General features: G+C 45.8%; 2 protein-coding genes across 7 annotated transcripts in view; one reads left to right on the plus strand and one right to left on the minus strand.

Moving 5' to 3' along the window:
• Positions 1-11,901, minus strand: part of FAM13A (family with sequence similarity 13 member A) — a 379,627-nt gene extending 367,726 nt beyond the window's left edge. For 4 of the 6 annotated variants that reach the window (XM_063809674.1, XM_063809673.1, XM_063809676.1 and 1 more), the window contains exon 1: positions 11,545-11,901. The gene's annotated coding sequence lies outside the window, so the exon portion shown is untranslated. The remainder of the gene's footprint in view (positions 1-11,544) is intronic. The other 2 variants (XM_063809679.1, XM_063809680.1) reach the window with 2 other exon arrangements.
• Positions 11,902-11,967: 66 nt separating this feature from the next.
• On the plus strand, positions 11,968-15,412 carry TIGD2 (tigger transposable element derived 2). Its single transcript, XM_016951868.4, has 2 exons — positions 11,968-12,388; positions 12,572-15,412. Exon 2 carries the CDS (start codon positions 13,482-13,484, stop codon positions 15,057-15,059), a length of 1,578 nt encoding a protein of 525 aa, XP_016807357.2. The 5' UTR covers positions 11,968-12,388; positions 12,572-13,481; the 3' UTR covers positions 15,060-15,412.
• The last annotated feature ends 232 nt before the right edge of the window (positions 15,413-15,644 follow it).

Consider the following 15,644-nt stretch of genomic DNA (forward strand, 5'->3'; position numbering starts at 1 on the left):
CATGGTATTTACCCTAAGAAACCTAAATAATTTTGTGTAAATCAACATCAGAGGAGGACCTTCCATGACTGTGGTGAAACAAGACAAAAACAAGATCACCTCATAATCTTGCTTGAATAGAAATTCAACAAGGGGATGGGGGAAAAATACTGTGTAACCACAAAAATAACCAAACATCCCGCTCTCCTGGATAACTTCTCTAGTGACAGCTCTGGCCTCTCTCTCTTCCTCTAGCTTCCTAGATAAAAATTTCTAATATACCCAACACCCAAATTGCTTCTGCTTTCTGACAACACCCAGTCGAGAACAGATTCTTTCTTGAACCTTCCCTAAAATCACCTTAGCTAAGCCCAAATCCTACAATAAGCCTCTCTTGACTCCCTCTTAATGCGATACCCATTGTTTTCCAAGGTATGACTCTCCCTTGCTACAGCAGTAAGCCTAGTTTTGGTTACAAGTGTGTTCTTGGTGGTATTTGGCTAATGAGAATCACAATATAATATTTATAATACATTACTGCAAAAAGCATGTATAAAAGTACATATATATATAGGGCCAAGCACAGTGAATCAGCCCTGAAATCCCAGCACTTTGGGAGGCCAAGGTGGGAGGACTGCTTGAGGCCAGGAGTTCGACACCAGCCTGGGCAACAAAGCAAGAGCCTATCTGTACAAAAAATAAAAATTAGCTTGGTCTGGTGGTGCATGCCTCTAGTCCTAGCTACTCGGGAGGCTAAGGTGGGACTATAGGATAGTTAAATTGATATAGGAAAGGTAATGGAGGCTGGGCATGGTGGCTCATGCTGGTAATCTCAGCACTTTGGGAGAGCAAGGCAGGTGGATAACCTGAGGTCAGGAGTTCGAGACCAGCCTGACCAACATGGTGAAACCCCATCTCTACTAAAAATACAAAAATTACCTGAGCATGGTGGCGGATGCCTGTAATCCCAACTACTCAGGAGGCTGAGGCAGGAGAATCACTTGAAGCTGGGAGGCAGAGTTTGCAGTGAGCCGAGATCACACCACTGCACTCCAGCCTGGGCAACAAGGACGAAACTCTGTCTCAAATAAACGAAAGTAATGGATATACAGTAAAATGTTAAGAATAGTTATCTCTATATGTTGGCATTATTATTTTCCTTTTTGCTTCTCTGTATCTTATCTTGTTCTTCAAAGACTGTGTACAATTTAATAAGAAGAAAAAAGAGGAGGAAGAAAAACTCCCTTCCAAAAGAATATGTTATAAGGGAGGAATTTTATATTCAAACAGTTGTTAACCATAAAAGGTTTTCAAACTTTAGTGTAATAGAATCACATGGGATGATCACTGAAAATAAAGATTCCTGAGCTTCATCCCCAGTGTGAGCCCAGGAAATCTATATATTGGACTCCAGGTGATTCCAACCCACAGGGTTTGAAGAGCAACCTTGATAAATGTGGCTTTGGGGACAAAGTAGGACTTGGAAGGATGTACGGATGTACAGAGGAAGAAGAAAGCTTCCCAGGCTAAAGGGGAAGCATGAAAAGCTCAAAATTATGAAGCTGCATGTGCTGAGGAGAGGGAGAATGAGTGGTGTGATGCACGATGGGCTCTCAGTTAACCTGACCTTACCAACCTGGGGCAGAATTGAGGGCTCCTCTAAAGAATGTTGGAAATTGGGCAGGCTTGGAAAGGTAAGCAGGGTATATAATTTTCATTCACATTTCCTACTCATATTTCTCATACCAATCGGCCAATTCACTGGTTTCTTCAATTTACATCTAAGTGATTTTCAGGAAACGAGTCTAACTTTTCTTTAAGCATCGCCACCAATAATTTTCACTTCTTTTTTAAACCCCACTAAATCTTTTCTACCCTCCTGGGAACTCATTCTCTTACCTTTGCCTATGCTCCCAGCCAACTGAAAACCTGCCATCCACCAGCCAACCAAGAAACAAAGAAAACAAAACAAAGTTTAAAAGTTCCCCACTGGGCATCTACATGACTCAAGAGTCTCAGAACTCACTATCTTTCAGTATTGTAACTTACCAACTTCTTAAAAATGATCTGAGATTTTCCAGTGAGTAATCAGAACTTTCACTTGTGTCTAGACACTTTCAAGTGGAAAAGTGTCCCTACCTTTATGCAAAAGGATATCTTTTTCTATTTATATTTTCTATATATATTTTCTAATTAAGGCTCATCTATAATATGAAGTAAAATAATGTTTGAGCTGAAAGAGATGTCAAAGGAAAAGCTTTCATTTTACTGATGAGAACCGTTTCACATCCTGTTTTCCCTAACATGGGGTTCCCCAACACCCAGGCTACAGACCAGTGTGGTCCAGTTGGTGGCCTGTCAGGAACTGGGCCGCACAGCAGGAGGTGAGTGGCAGATGGGCAAGTATTATGGCCTGAGCTCCACCTCCTTTCATATGAGCAGCAGCATTAGATTCTCACAGAAGCTCGAACCCTATTGTGAACTGCGCATGCGAGGGATCTAGTTGTATGCTCCTTATGAGAATCTAATGCCTGATGATCTAAGGTGGAACAGTTTCATCTTGAAAGCATCCGCCACCTCCTGCATTGTGGAAAGTTTGTCCTCCATGAAACCAGTCCTTGGTGCCAAAAAGGTTGGGGACCACTGCCCTAACAGACCCATATCCCCCTGCATACTTCAAAAGAGGAATAAATTATATTTTATCGGGAAAATTCCCCTCAATATTTTATGTCCCTTAAGGTAGGTGACAGTAAATGGTTTTTGTGCAAACCACTGATTTATTATTGGCACTAAATAATTAAGTTACTAAAGGCAAATACTATTCTATATTAAATAAGTTTATTACACATAGAATAATAGCATTGTGATAAAAAAAATTCATGTCTTTTTTTTTTTTTTTTTTGAGGCAGGGTGTCACTTTGTCACCCAGCCTGGAGTATGGTGGCATGAACACGGCTCACTGCAGCCTAGACTTCCTGGGCTCAAGCAATCCTCCCACCTCAGCACCCCCCAGCAGCTCGACTACAAGCATGTACTACCACACCTAGCTAATTTTTGTATTTTTTGTAGAGGCGGGGCTTCACCTCTTGTTGCCCAGACCAGTCTGATACTCCTGAGCTCAAGTGATCTGCCCGCCTTGGCCTCCCAAAGTGCTGGGATTACAGGCATGAGCCACCACGTCTGGCCCATGTCCTCATCTTAAGCTTATTAGGTATCATAAAACAAAAATCTTCAAGTGAATGAGAATCCATTATAAAGTAAATGGAAACCAAAAACAAAAAAGGAGTCCCTTAAAAACTAAGAATGTAAATCTACCTAAAGATATCCTATTCTATTACAAAGCTATCTTGTATAAGGAATACTACTAATAATTCAAAGTCCATGTAAGGTATTTGTATGTCTGTATTATCTCAGCAGAGCAGAAAATTTAGGGCTTGTAATGATAAGAAACAATCTAATTTCAGGTGATTTGGGATAGTTTTCAGAAAACTCTCATTCCAATGAAGCAAATGAACACTACTGCAGACTTGCAGTGCTTTCATGAGTAGAAAGCCATTTTTCTTAGTTAATGTTAAATATTCCATTTTAATAAATAACTTTAATTTTGCAGGAATAAATAATTACAGTATACTTTTCTTCTTTTCATGTCTTTGACATAAATACTTCTATTGTGATAGCACGGGCAGAGCATGGAGCTTTAAACCCAAATATAACTGGGCTCAAATCCCTGTTCTGCTACCTACATTTGAGCCTTTCTTTTCTTTTCTTTTTTTTCTTTTTTTTTTTTTTTTGAGATGGAGTCTCACTCTATTGCCCAGGCTAGAGAGCAGTGCAGGAGCTCGGCTCCCGGGTCCAAGCAATTCTCCTGCCCCAGCCTCCTGAGTAGCTGAGATTACAGGCACACACCACCACTCCCAGCTAATTTTTTGTATTTTAGTAAAGACGGGATTTCACCGTGTTGCCAATGCTGGTCGCAAACTCCTGAGCTCAGGCAATCTGCCTGCCTTGGCCTCCCAAAGTGCTGGGATTACAGGTGTGAGCCACTGCACCCAGCCTAGCCTTTACTTTCTTCTACATAAAACATAGGTAACATCTACCTCATAGTACTGTTACAAGGATTAAGAGAGTTGCACATATGTAGAAAAAAGAGACATATGGGTGACAGAACTTCCCCAATGACTGAAATGACTTTTCATTAGAGATAAACCACAGTGAATGGTAAGGGAAATTAGAAATGAGATAAAAGAATACAAAATTGCTCTACATAATGAAGTGAAAAAAATCTTGAGCGTTCACAAGCAGGTGAGAAGATAAAAAAGAGAAGAGAGGGGACCCTGAGATAGAAAAATGTTGGGGGAAGAAAGAAAAGAATGGCATAGCAAGATGGAAGGATGCTGTGACCCAAAGAGAAGAACTGACAATAGGAAGTTCCCTGTGGCCAACTGGGCTCTTAATAAAACAATAATGCTGTGGTATAATACGAAATATATTTGGTTTTTTCCCCAGATCCTGCCACAGAGCTCCTAAAACCCTTGGGATTTCCTGAATGTTAGGAGTGTCTTTTGACATTTATACCAACCCTCTTTTGATGGTATCTGAGTTTATGCTAATGCAGTGACTTAGGGTGAGGCCCCTAGATAACCTCAGCATGAGGCTGGTCAGCAGAAAGACCAAATGATTAGAAGGCTGGAACTTTCAGCCCCACTCACTGGCATCTGGGAAGGGGACTGAGCTGGAGATGAAGCTCTATAAAAACACTTGAACAACAAATCTGATGAGCTTCCAGGTTGAGTACATCCAGTGCTGAGAAGGTGGCAAGCCCAGAGAGGGCATGGAAGCTCCGTGCCTCCCACCCTGCCATATCTTGCCCCTATACATCTTTTCCATTTGGCTGGTCCTGAGTTTTATCCCTTATAATAAACCAGCAAATGCAAGAAAATGTTTCCTTGAGTTCAGTGAGGAGCTGCCCTAGCAAATTAATGGAACACAAGGAGGGGCACCATGGGAATCCCAACTTACAGCTAGTCCTTCAGAAGTATAGGTGGCAACTGTAAGGGAAGTGGCTGCACTGGAGTCAAGGGTAGGCTGAGGTAAACATTTGGTGCTGCATGACACAGTGGGACTGGAGCACAGGCACACAATCCCGTGCAGTATATAATCACAGTTATGTAACCATGTTATGGGTGGGCTCATCACCTGGCTTTGAGCCACCATTTTCTGTAATATAACCGCACTGCTAACTCTGTAAGAGAGAGCTGGGCTACCTTGCAGGTGGCCAGGAGGGGAGCCAGGAAGTGGCAAGTGCACTGGGGAGCACAGCTACAGGCATGTGGGTGGCAGGAGCTGCAAAGCCAGCGCTGAGAAGGGCTATGGCGCAGCTACAGGTATGGGGGTGGCTGAGACAAAGGCTGATAGAGAAAGAGAATAAAGCCATATCCCAACTGCCTACAGTGCCCCGAGTGTTTTTTCAACTACCCGCCACCCATCCATCACCTCCCCTTGGACCCCAGCTCAGGTTGGAACCTGACAATTGGTGTAGTCAGCAGGATTCTGAGGTGAGTGTGTCCTCAGCCCCCAGTGATCCTGGGTTGGCTGTGTGGCTGTGCTGCTAGGATGGGCTCCAGCAGAAACACGGGCAGCAGTGGATGGGTCCCCTGTGAGCACGGAGAAGGTGCTGAAACACCTGGAAGCACACAGCACCGAGAAGGAGCATGCCTTTGCCAGCAGAGTCAGATGGGCATTTTTGACTGCACTATGGTCAGTGCATGCCCACTCCCTGCAGGATGCAGCACAGGTAAGGGACCTTTAGATGTAAGCCAAGCGCCTGGAGGGCCAGATACACAGTTTGGAATAAGAAGTGGGAACTGCCATAAGTGACGGCTTGAGCCCACCCTCCCGGCTGGACATTCCGCTTGGTCTGATACTGAGGGGGAAGAACCCCTACTGCGGGCTCACCCTATGGTCCACCAGAAAATAGAGCATGAAATAGCCACTTGGGCCCAAAAAGCAGACCCAGGAATCCCCTACCATGGTGGAGCATGCTTCATATAGTGCCTATACCCCCAGTGATTTGTGGGAGTTAGGCAAACAGTATTGGCACCGTCTGGGGGAGCCCCTACCCACCTGGGAAGTGCTGGTAACTTCGTGGAGGCAATTGACCCCAAAGCAGCAATTCCGGAAATGCCCACCCAGATAGATGCTCTGGCTCAAGGACTACTTACAGACGGGCAGAGGTATAGAGCCTTTTGTGTTTGATTAGGGAGCTGGCTGAGATACCCGGCCTGGGGGGACACCAGATGACCGGAGGCCACATGTGGAATTAGAAATCCACTGGTCCCCCACCAATGTACAGCAGGTGCTGGTGCTGGTAGACATTGGCACAGATTGTAGTCTTGTCTATGTGAGCCCGGATAAGTTTCCGGGTAAAGCTGCATACATAAATGGCTATGGAGGCTAGTCAGTGAAAGTGAAACCTGTATCTTTGCACCTTGGCATTGTCCACTTGGCTCCCTGTTTATACTGTGTATGTCTCTCCCATACCTGAATATATTCTGGGGGTGGATATTTTACACTGCTTGGCAGCTGTGCCATCTATCACGGATTTGATGGACCACTTGACGATGGAATTGGGACAGTACCACTATGTGGTGGACTTGGCCAATGCATTCTTCTCAATTGACATTGCTCTAGAGAGCCAGGAACAGTTCACCTTCACATGGGAAGGATGACAATGGACTTTCACGGTGTTGCTCCAGGACTATGTGCGTAGCCCCACCGATATGTCATGGCCTCGTTGTCACAGATTTAATCACCTGGAAATGTCCAAAGAGAGTCCCCTATTCCATTATATAGATGATATTATGCTAACCTCTGATTCTCTTGCAGATTTAGAAGTGGCAGCACCTCTCTTGCAACATTTGGCAGCATGCGGTTGGGCCGTCAATTAATCCCAGATCCCAGGGCCTGGATTGACTGCCAATTCTTAAGAGCTATCTATCTGGTTGGGTAAGACGAAAGCCATATCAGAGGCCATCATAGACAAAATCCAGGCATATCCCTGGCCCACCACCGTAAGGCAGCTGCAGACTTTTATGGGCCTCCTGGGGTACTGGTGGGCATTTGTGCCCCATTTGGCTCAGATGATAAAACTGTTGTACCGGTTGACAAAAAAGGGGGCTTCCCGGGATTGGGATAAGGAGGTTGAGACAGCCTTTCTGGCAGCCAAGCAGGCTATTCAGCAGCAAGTGTAGGCCCTAGAAGTGATTAACCAGGGGTGCCCATTTGAACTTGATGTGCATGTGACCACAGATGATTCTGGCTGGGGCCTATGTCAGCACATGGACTGCTTTAGAATGCCAGGAGGCTTTTGGTTCCAACTTTGGAAGGGAGCTGAGCTCCAGTATTCATTGATAGAGAAGCAGTTAGCAGCTGCATATGCTGCCCTTCAGGCTTATGAGAGTGTGATGGGACGGACTACAGTCATCATGCAGATGACTTACCCAATAGTGGGGTGGATATGTTCATGGGTAATGACTCCCAGGACTGGGATGGCACAGACATCCACTTTAGCAAAGTGGGGTGTCTACTTAGAACAGCGGAGTCCTCTGAGTACAAGCCCCTTATTAGCAGAACTGCAAGAAGTCTTGGGACCTGTGTTCCTGATGCAATATAGGGCTATGGGTCAGCCTGAGGTACGCCTAAACCCTGAGCCATCACTGTTTAAAGAGGGTCACCCCACCCCATCCCCCATGGGGCATGATATATGGATGGACCCAACTGGGGTGCTACTGCTGCCTGGACCACTGTTGTGTGTGGTTCAGCTTAGTACTGATACCATATGGTTTGATACCGGGTGTGGACAAAGTAGTCAGTGGGCCAAACTCAGGACAATGTGAATGGTGATCACCAAAGAGGTGACACCTATGATAATCTGCACTGATAGCTGAGCAGTTTATTAAGGCTTAAGCTTGTGGTTAACTACCTGGAAGTTACAGAATTGGCTAGCTGGTCACCGGACCATTTGGGGCGGGGCCATGTGGCAAGACCTATGGGAGAAAGGATGACCTCCTCCAACCAGTTATGGTGACAAATGGTAATTTGTTGTTGCCTGCCTCAATGTCCCTAAAGGTAGGGGAACAAAAACCTGGTTTTGGCCATGGACCCTCCAAGCCACCCATTGCAGATGGATGGCCATCGTAGCCCCCTGGAGGGAGGGCTTGGGAATTTAATGTATGGCCTCTGATATGGTTTGGCTGTGTCCCCACCCAAATCTCAACTTGAATTGTATCTCTCAGAATTCCCATGTGTTGTGGGAGGGACCCAAGGAGAGGTAATTGTATCATGGGGGCCAGTCTTTCCTGTGCTATTCTCGTGATAGTGAGTAAGTCTCATGAGATGGGCTTATCAGGGGTTTCTGCTTTTGCTTCTTCCCCATTTTCTCTTGCTGCCACCTATGTAAGAAGTGCCTTTCACCTCCTACCATGATTCTGAGGCTTCACCAGCCATGTGGAACCATAAGTCCAATTAAACCTCTTTTTCTTCCCAGTCTCGGGTATGTCTTTATCAGCAGCATGAAAACAGGCTAATACAGCCTCTGTGATTGACCATTTGTAGGGGAATGGCCAAGGAAGGAATCCTCCTCCAGGGCACATATGTACTACTGCTGTGGCCTATAGGTCCAGGGTGCTGCCCTATGGACACATTTCTCCACTAAGAGGACTCCCTTGGCCTAGGGGATGGAGTGTAAGGGAAATAGTTGCACTGCAGACAAGAGTTGGTGGAGGCAAACATCTAGTGCTGCATGACACAGTGGGACTGCAGTGCAGGTGCACAATCCTGGGCATTACATAATCACAGTTATGTAACCACATTATGGGTGGGCTCATCAACTGGCTTTGAGCCACTATTGTCTGTGAGTAATATAACTGGACTGCTGACTCTGTAAGAGAGAGCTGGGCCACCTTGCAGGTGGCTGGGAGGGGAGCCAGGAAGCGGCAAGCACACTGGGGAGCTCAGCTACAGGCGTGGGGGTGGCAGGAGCGGTGGAGCCAGCGCTGAGAGAGGCTGCAGCTGGAGCAGGTGGCCAAAACAAAGGCTGACAGAGAGAGAGAGAGAGAGAGAGAGAGAGAGAATAAAGCTGTATCTCAACTGCTTATGGTCCCCCACGTGTCCTTTCAACTACCCACCACCCGTCCACCAACTCCCCTCAGACCCCAGCTGGGCTTGGAACCTGACAACAACCTACTACTTGGAATTGGAATTTGAAGTTGGGGGGACACTCCAGGCAGATGGTATCAGAATTGAAATGAATTATAGGATACCCAGCTGTGTCCAGTGGAGAACTGCTTGGTGTGTGCTGTGTTGAGCATATAGTACATGAGAAAGAGTAAGGCAACTTTGCCTTAGGCACCCAACATTCTCATTTTTTTTTGAACCTACATTTTTAAGAAATAGGCTTTATTTTTTAGAACGGTTTTAGGTTCTAAAATTCCACAGAAGATAGGGAGATTTCCCACCTACTCCCTGCCCCCACACATCCATAACCTCCCTATTATCAATATTGCCCACCAGAGTGGAACATCAGTTACAATTGATGAACCTGCCTTGAAACATTTTTATCACAGAGTCCATGGTTTCCATTAGGGTTCACTCTTGGTGTTGTACATTCCGTGCATCTGAACAAATGTTTAATGACATGTGCCCACCATTACAGTTGTACAGAGTAGTTTCACCACCTTAAGAATCTATTATTGGCCAGGCAGGATGGCACATGCCTGTAATCCCAGCACTTTGGAAGGCCAAGGTGGGAGGATGACTTGAGCCCAGGGGTTTGAGATCAGCTCTGGCAACATAGCAAGATCTCATCTCTACAAAAAATACAAAAATTACCTGGGCATGATGGCACGCACCCGTAGCCTACAGTCTCAGCTACTCGGGAGGCTGAGGCAGAAGGACTGCTTGAGCCTAGGTGGTTGAGGCTGCAGTGAGCCCAAGCCATGGTCGTACCACTGCACTCTAGCCTGGGCAACAGAGAGAAGCCCTGTCTCAAAAATACACATATATACACATACATATATTCTTATTATATATATGTATGTGTATATATACATATTCTTAACATTCTAAGTCCTCTCCCCCTTGTGCTGTAATATGTCTGCCACAACTAGCCACCCCTTCCCCCAACAAAAGGAGAAAGTTTGCCCAATAAAACTGTTTTGTGTAAAGACACAATTGCCTTGAGTAAAATCTTAGTAAAAGTCTACTAATTACAATTGCCTTGAGTCAAGCGGTGTTTTGAGAAAATCTAGAAATGTGGGCTGTATCCAGATTTGAACTTACACAAGGTGATAAAAAGGGAACAGCTATAAGACATAAAACAGCAAACTGGAGAATCCAGGAGGAACAGAGAAAAATGCAAATGGTATCTGGAAGAAAATTAAATCCTAGAGATATTGTGGAAAAGAGAGGAAGAGTAAGAGGCAGGATTCCTTTGTATTTAAATATCCTGGGACACAGCTACTCCAGCAGACTTGGGGGAGAGGGGGAAAGGCAGGCGGCTGACATCTGGTTACAGGCTGCCTCATTTCCACATGGGTGGCAGTCGGTAAAGTGCTGTTCTAGCAGTGTTTCACGCTCTTCACAGGTATCAGGGAAAATAAGAATATTTTGTAAAGTTATATAAAACTACCATGAAGTAAGTTATAATCTACCCAAAATAGGCAACCAGGACTTCCAGAAAGGGACTGGCTTGTTGGAAGCCAAATGGAAGGCAGGGAAGAGGGGAGGTCTAAAAGCAGGTATTCTCCAAAAGCCACTTACAACCTCACAACATAACTAGATCAAAGAATTTCTGTCATGCCAGATAGTGGAAGGCTGCTATGTTGAGAAAGGCAATTGAGCAGTTTTGGCGGCGGAGTCAAACAGAAGGCTTAGAATCAACATCTGTTTTCTACAGTATGCTCGCTTTGATTTCCATCTCCAAGTTTCTGAAATTCCAGAAACAGTATATGGCCTTGTCAAAGAAATGACGAATTACTATGTTACTTTGTGTTAACGAAAAGGTTACATTTATGTTCATATGGAAGAGATAATTCACTGAAGAATTTTCAATTTTTCAAACTGACACGCACACACAAGACGGAAAGGAAGGCAGCCTGACCGCGTTTCCCAGGAAACAGGTGGTGCAAGGTGGAGGTGCACCACTCTCTCCTCCAGGAAGGCGGTGACCCTTCCGCAGATGTCTCCGTTGGAAACAAATAAAGGGAATATCGGTCAAAGCGCAATTCCCTGATTCCACTTGAGAAGCCCCGGGCGTCGAGGCACGGCAGGAAATTTACCACGACGCCTCCCACTGGCTCAAGGGTCTCCCAGGTGCTGTCGATTTTGCAAAGGGTCCGTCTCTACAGCGACTGTGACGAATTCCGGAGCATCAGCACCGGGGAGTGCTGACCCGACACTCGGCTCTACCGCAGCCCGCCGTGCCTCGGCACCCTGGGCTTGTCCGGTTGGGTGTTGCCGAGAGAACGCCCCAGCTCCTGCCCGGAACCCACGTCCGCCGGCTCCTACCGTGCCTCATGATCCTCGCTCGGGCTAGCACTTTCCACGCGCGCTGACTCTGGGCTCCGACACCTGGACCGCCTCCGCAAGGCGGCGCGGCTGCTGTTTGTAAACACGCCCCACGTGCGCTCGCCCTGCCCCATTCGCAGCCCGCTCCTGGCACGCGAGGATCCTCCGCTTTCCCCCCAGCACTGGGGGTGGGGTGAGATTTTAAAATTTCCCCCTAGGGAAAGAAGAGCCTCGTCGGCAGAGCCGGGCCACTGGGAAAAGCGCCAGGACAAGGCAAGCGTGTGCCGCCCCCTGCCGGCCAGGGAGGCACTGGGGCCCCGAAACGGCCAGGCGGTGAGCGGAACCCACGCGGCGCCTGGAGACGCACCCCCGCCGGGCCCCGCCCCTCCCGCCCGCTCGCCGGAGTCCCCTCCCCCGGGCCGCGTGCGCTCACCCGCGCAGGCCCCGCCCCCTCGCCGGCACAACGTTCTGCGGGGGCGCGCGCGTGCTCTCTAATCCCCCGCCTTCCGGCTCCGGCAGCGACGCTCGTCTCTCTCCGCTCGTCCCTCGCCGCTGCCGGGCCACCAGTGCCAGCCTGCCTCAGGAGACTCCATTTGCGCTTAGTGTGGTCTGGGCGCCGCGCAGGCGGTCCCAGGGCGATGCCCGGGGCCGGCGGACTGGCGTTCCCTGTGCCAAGCGGCCGCCCACTGGCTGGCTGGCTGCAGCAGTGACATCCTGGTCGCCGGCGTCCAGGCGGAATCCGGGCTCCCTCCGCGGGAGGAAAGACGTCCCGCGCTCTGAAGCTCGCCCAGCGGGGAGAGGCCCTCGCTAACACGGCTTCTCTCTGACCTCTTAATTTCAGGAGGTAGGCTCTTCAGGTCCCTCTCTCTGTCACCCCAGATTATGCCTGAAAGCATTATTTGTCGTATTTAGCTATCACATTGATAGGAGGCGTTAATTTTCTCAACATAGTTGCAGGATAAATGTGGATAATGCCACAGATCCTGATGTTGAATTGAAAGAAAATGTTTTTGGTATTTTCCTTTAGGTTTCGGAGCCTCCGAGTATCTATACAGCCCCCACAGGAACTCCTTCTGTTGGTCCATCGAGGATCGTCTTTCACCAGGATTATTGTAACATCATCTTCACCGAGCCTGCCACCCCATAGCCTCTACCTTGGGTCCTCATTTCCACCGATGCAGTTTTTTTGATGCTTTCTTTAGTAATGTGACATCACATGTCCACTATCCTCCTTTCCAGCTGCCAAATCTAGTAGGTTTAAGTCGCTTTTAAAGTAGAGAGTTTTCTGCCTGTTCCACTTTCACCTTATTTGCACTGTTCACTTCTGTCCGGGTCATCTTCTCTTGCGTATGATTTCCACAAGCACTCACTTGCGCAACCTATAGCAGAGTCCGTGCCTAGAGAGACAGCATTCCATACAATCCACTGCTTGACAAAGACCACATAGTCAGAGAGTGCGTTTTCCCATTGTATTTTCCTGTATGTCAAGTTTGCAAGTCCTCTCTTGACTTAAACTGTTTACTCCCTAGCACATTTCCTAAAATACTTCCACCTGAGATTTAGTGGCTATTCTGGCAAAGAACATTACCTGCAAGGATGGCAAGAATTGAGTATGCAGTAGTACTGTTTTAGAAGCCTTACCAGTACAGTTTCTAGCCTCTAGTGTGATTGCACTTCATGAAAGACCCTGAACCCTGAGGAGAAAGAAAGATAGAAGATAAGAGTTAATTGGCGCTAGGCTTTGTTGTAGGAAGTTTGTAAGTTTTAAAATAGCAAGTAGATTCACGTAGACCTTGTCAGGAAATTGGTCACTATCCATCTAGGCCCTAGAAGTGAGAGGAGGAATCTTACGAACTCATTTTCTAGTTCCTTTGTATTCAAATCTTAGTTGTTAATTATCTTGTTCTAGTAATCACCTAAAATATTAGACACTTAAAATGTTGGGGAAACGTAAGCGTGTGGTGTTGACAATTAAGGACAAGCTTGACATTATTAAGAAACTTGAGGAAGGCATCTCTTTCAAAAAACTTTCTGTGGTGTACGGAATTGGTGAATCCACAGTTCGTGATATTAAAAAGAACAAAGAAAGGATTATAAACTATGCAAACAGTTCAGATCCTACCAGTGGAGTATCCAAACGTAAATCTATGAAGTCATCAACATACGAGGAGCTTGATAGAGTTATGATAGAGTGGTTTAACCAACAGAAAACCGATGGGATTCCAGTGTCCGGAACGATTTGTGCAAAACAAGCCAAGTTCTTTTTTGATGCTTTGGGAATGGAAGGTGATTTTAATGCATCGTCAGGCTGGCTAACTCGATTTAAGCAGCGCCATGGTATTCCAAAGGCTGCTGGTAAAGGAACAAAATTAAAAGGAGATGAAGCTGCTGCCACAGAATTTTGTGGTAGCTTTCAGGAATTTGTTGAAAAAGAGAATCTACAACCAGAGCAAATTTATGGTGCTGATCAAACTGGATTGTTCTGGAAATGTCTACCATCAAGGACGTTAACTCTTGAAACTGACCAAAGTACTTCTGGGTGTAGGTCAAGCAGAGAGAGAATCATCATTATGTGTTGTGCAAATGCAACAGGTTTACACAAACTTAATCTTTGTGTTGTGGGGAAGGCCAAAAAGCCCCGAGCATTCAAAGGCACTGACCTTTCAAACCTTCCTGTGACATATTACAGTCAAAAAGGTGCATGGATAGAACAGTCTGTTTTCAGACAGTGGTTTGAAAAGTATTTTGTGCCACAGGTACAGAAGCATTTGAAATCCAAGGGACTTTTAGAAAAAGCAGTGCTTCTTTTGGATTTTCCCCCAGCACGTCCAAATGAAGAAATGTTGAGTTCAGATGATGGCAGAATAATTGTGAAGTATTTGCCACCAAATGTCACAAGTCTGATTCAACCAATGAGCCAGGGAGTTCTAGCCACTGTAAAAAGATACTATCGAGCAGGACTTCTCCAGAAATACATGGATGAAGGAATTGACCCAAAAATATTTTGGAAGAACTTGACAGTGTTGGATGCAATTTATGAAGTGTCAAGAGCTTGGAACATGGTAAAATCAAGTACCATAACCAAAGCATGGAAAAAACTTTTCCCTGGCAATGAAGAGAATTCAGGTATGAACATTGATGAAGGAGCCATTTTAGCAGCTAATTTAGCAACAGTTTTACAGAACACAGAAGAATGTGAACATGTTGACATTGAGAATATTGATCAGTGGTTCGACTCTCGGAGCAGTGACTCAAGCTGTCAGGTGCTGACTGACAGTGAAAGTGCTGAGGACCAGACCAAGGCTGCTGAGCAAAAGCCTTCCAGTAAGAGTAGAAAAACAGAACCGAATCCAGAGAAGCATATTAGCCATAAAGCGGCACTTGAATGGACTGAAAATTTACTGGATTATCTTGAACAACAGGATGACATGCTTCTGTCTGATAAATTGGTATTAAGGAGGCTTCGGACCATAATAAGAAAAAAACAGAAGATCCAAAATAACAAAAATCATTAATAAGGCTCTTAAGTATTTCAGTGTATCTGCATCTTTGTGACTATCTATCTGCAGTGAAACTTTGCTTGTTTGAAGTCCTGTGGATTCCAAAGCCAAATACATTTTATAAATGATTTTGGAATTAGATGTCAGTTTGGATTACTTAAATTACAACTCTTTAATGTTGACTCTAGTCATTGGGCATTGACATGTAACTTGTCTTTCTACTGTTTCTAATATCTATTAATTAGATCATAAGGTACCTGAGGCCAGGGATCTTGTGTCTGTTGTGCCTGAATTTGGCGTGTCTAATAAAGGCCCATGCACACTATGGGCACTCAATAAAACTTACATTTTTATGATTTTTCTTTGAAGTTGAACTTCCAAATTGAAATATGTTGGGGGTAAGTTTCCATTTCCACAGCTTTTCCACTGCTGAAAAGAAGAGTTCAGCAAAAATTGCGCTTGAAGTATTTCACTGCGACTGCAGAGAACTGAAGGAAAATAGTCTAAAGCCTTAAATATTGCATTTCTGTACTAGCAGTATTTGGGCAATTAGCAATTCAGATCAACCATCTCTTGAGAATAGTAAAGGAAGAGAAGTAT

The sequence above is a fragment of the Pan troglodytes genome, chromosome 3 (genome assembly GCF_028858775.2).
Source record: "Pan troglodytes isolate AG18354 chromosome 3, NHGRI_mPanTro3-v2.0_pri, whole genome shotgun sequence".
In the NCBI taxonomy this organism is placed as follows: Eukaryota; Metazoa; Chordata; class Mammalia; order Primates; family Hominidae; genus Pan; species Pan troglodytes.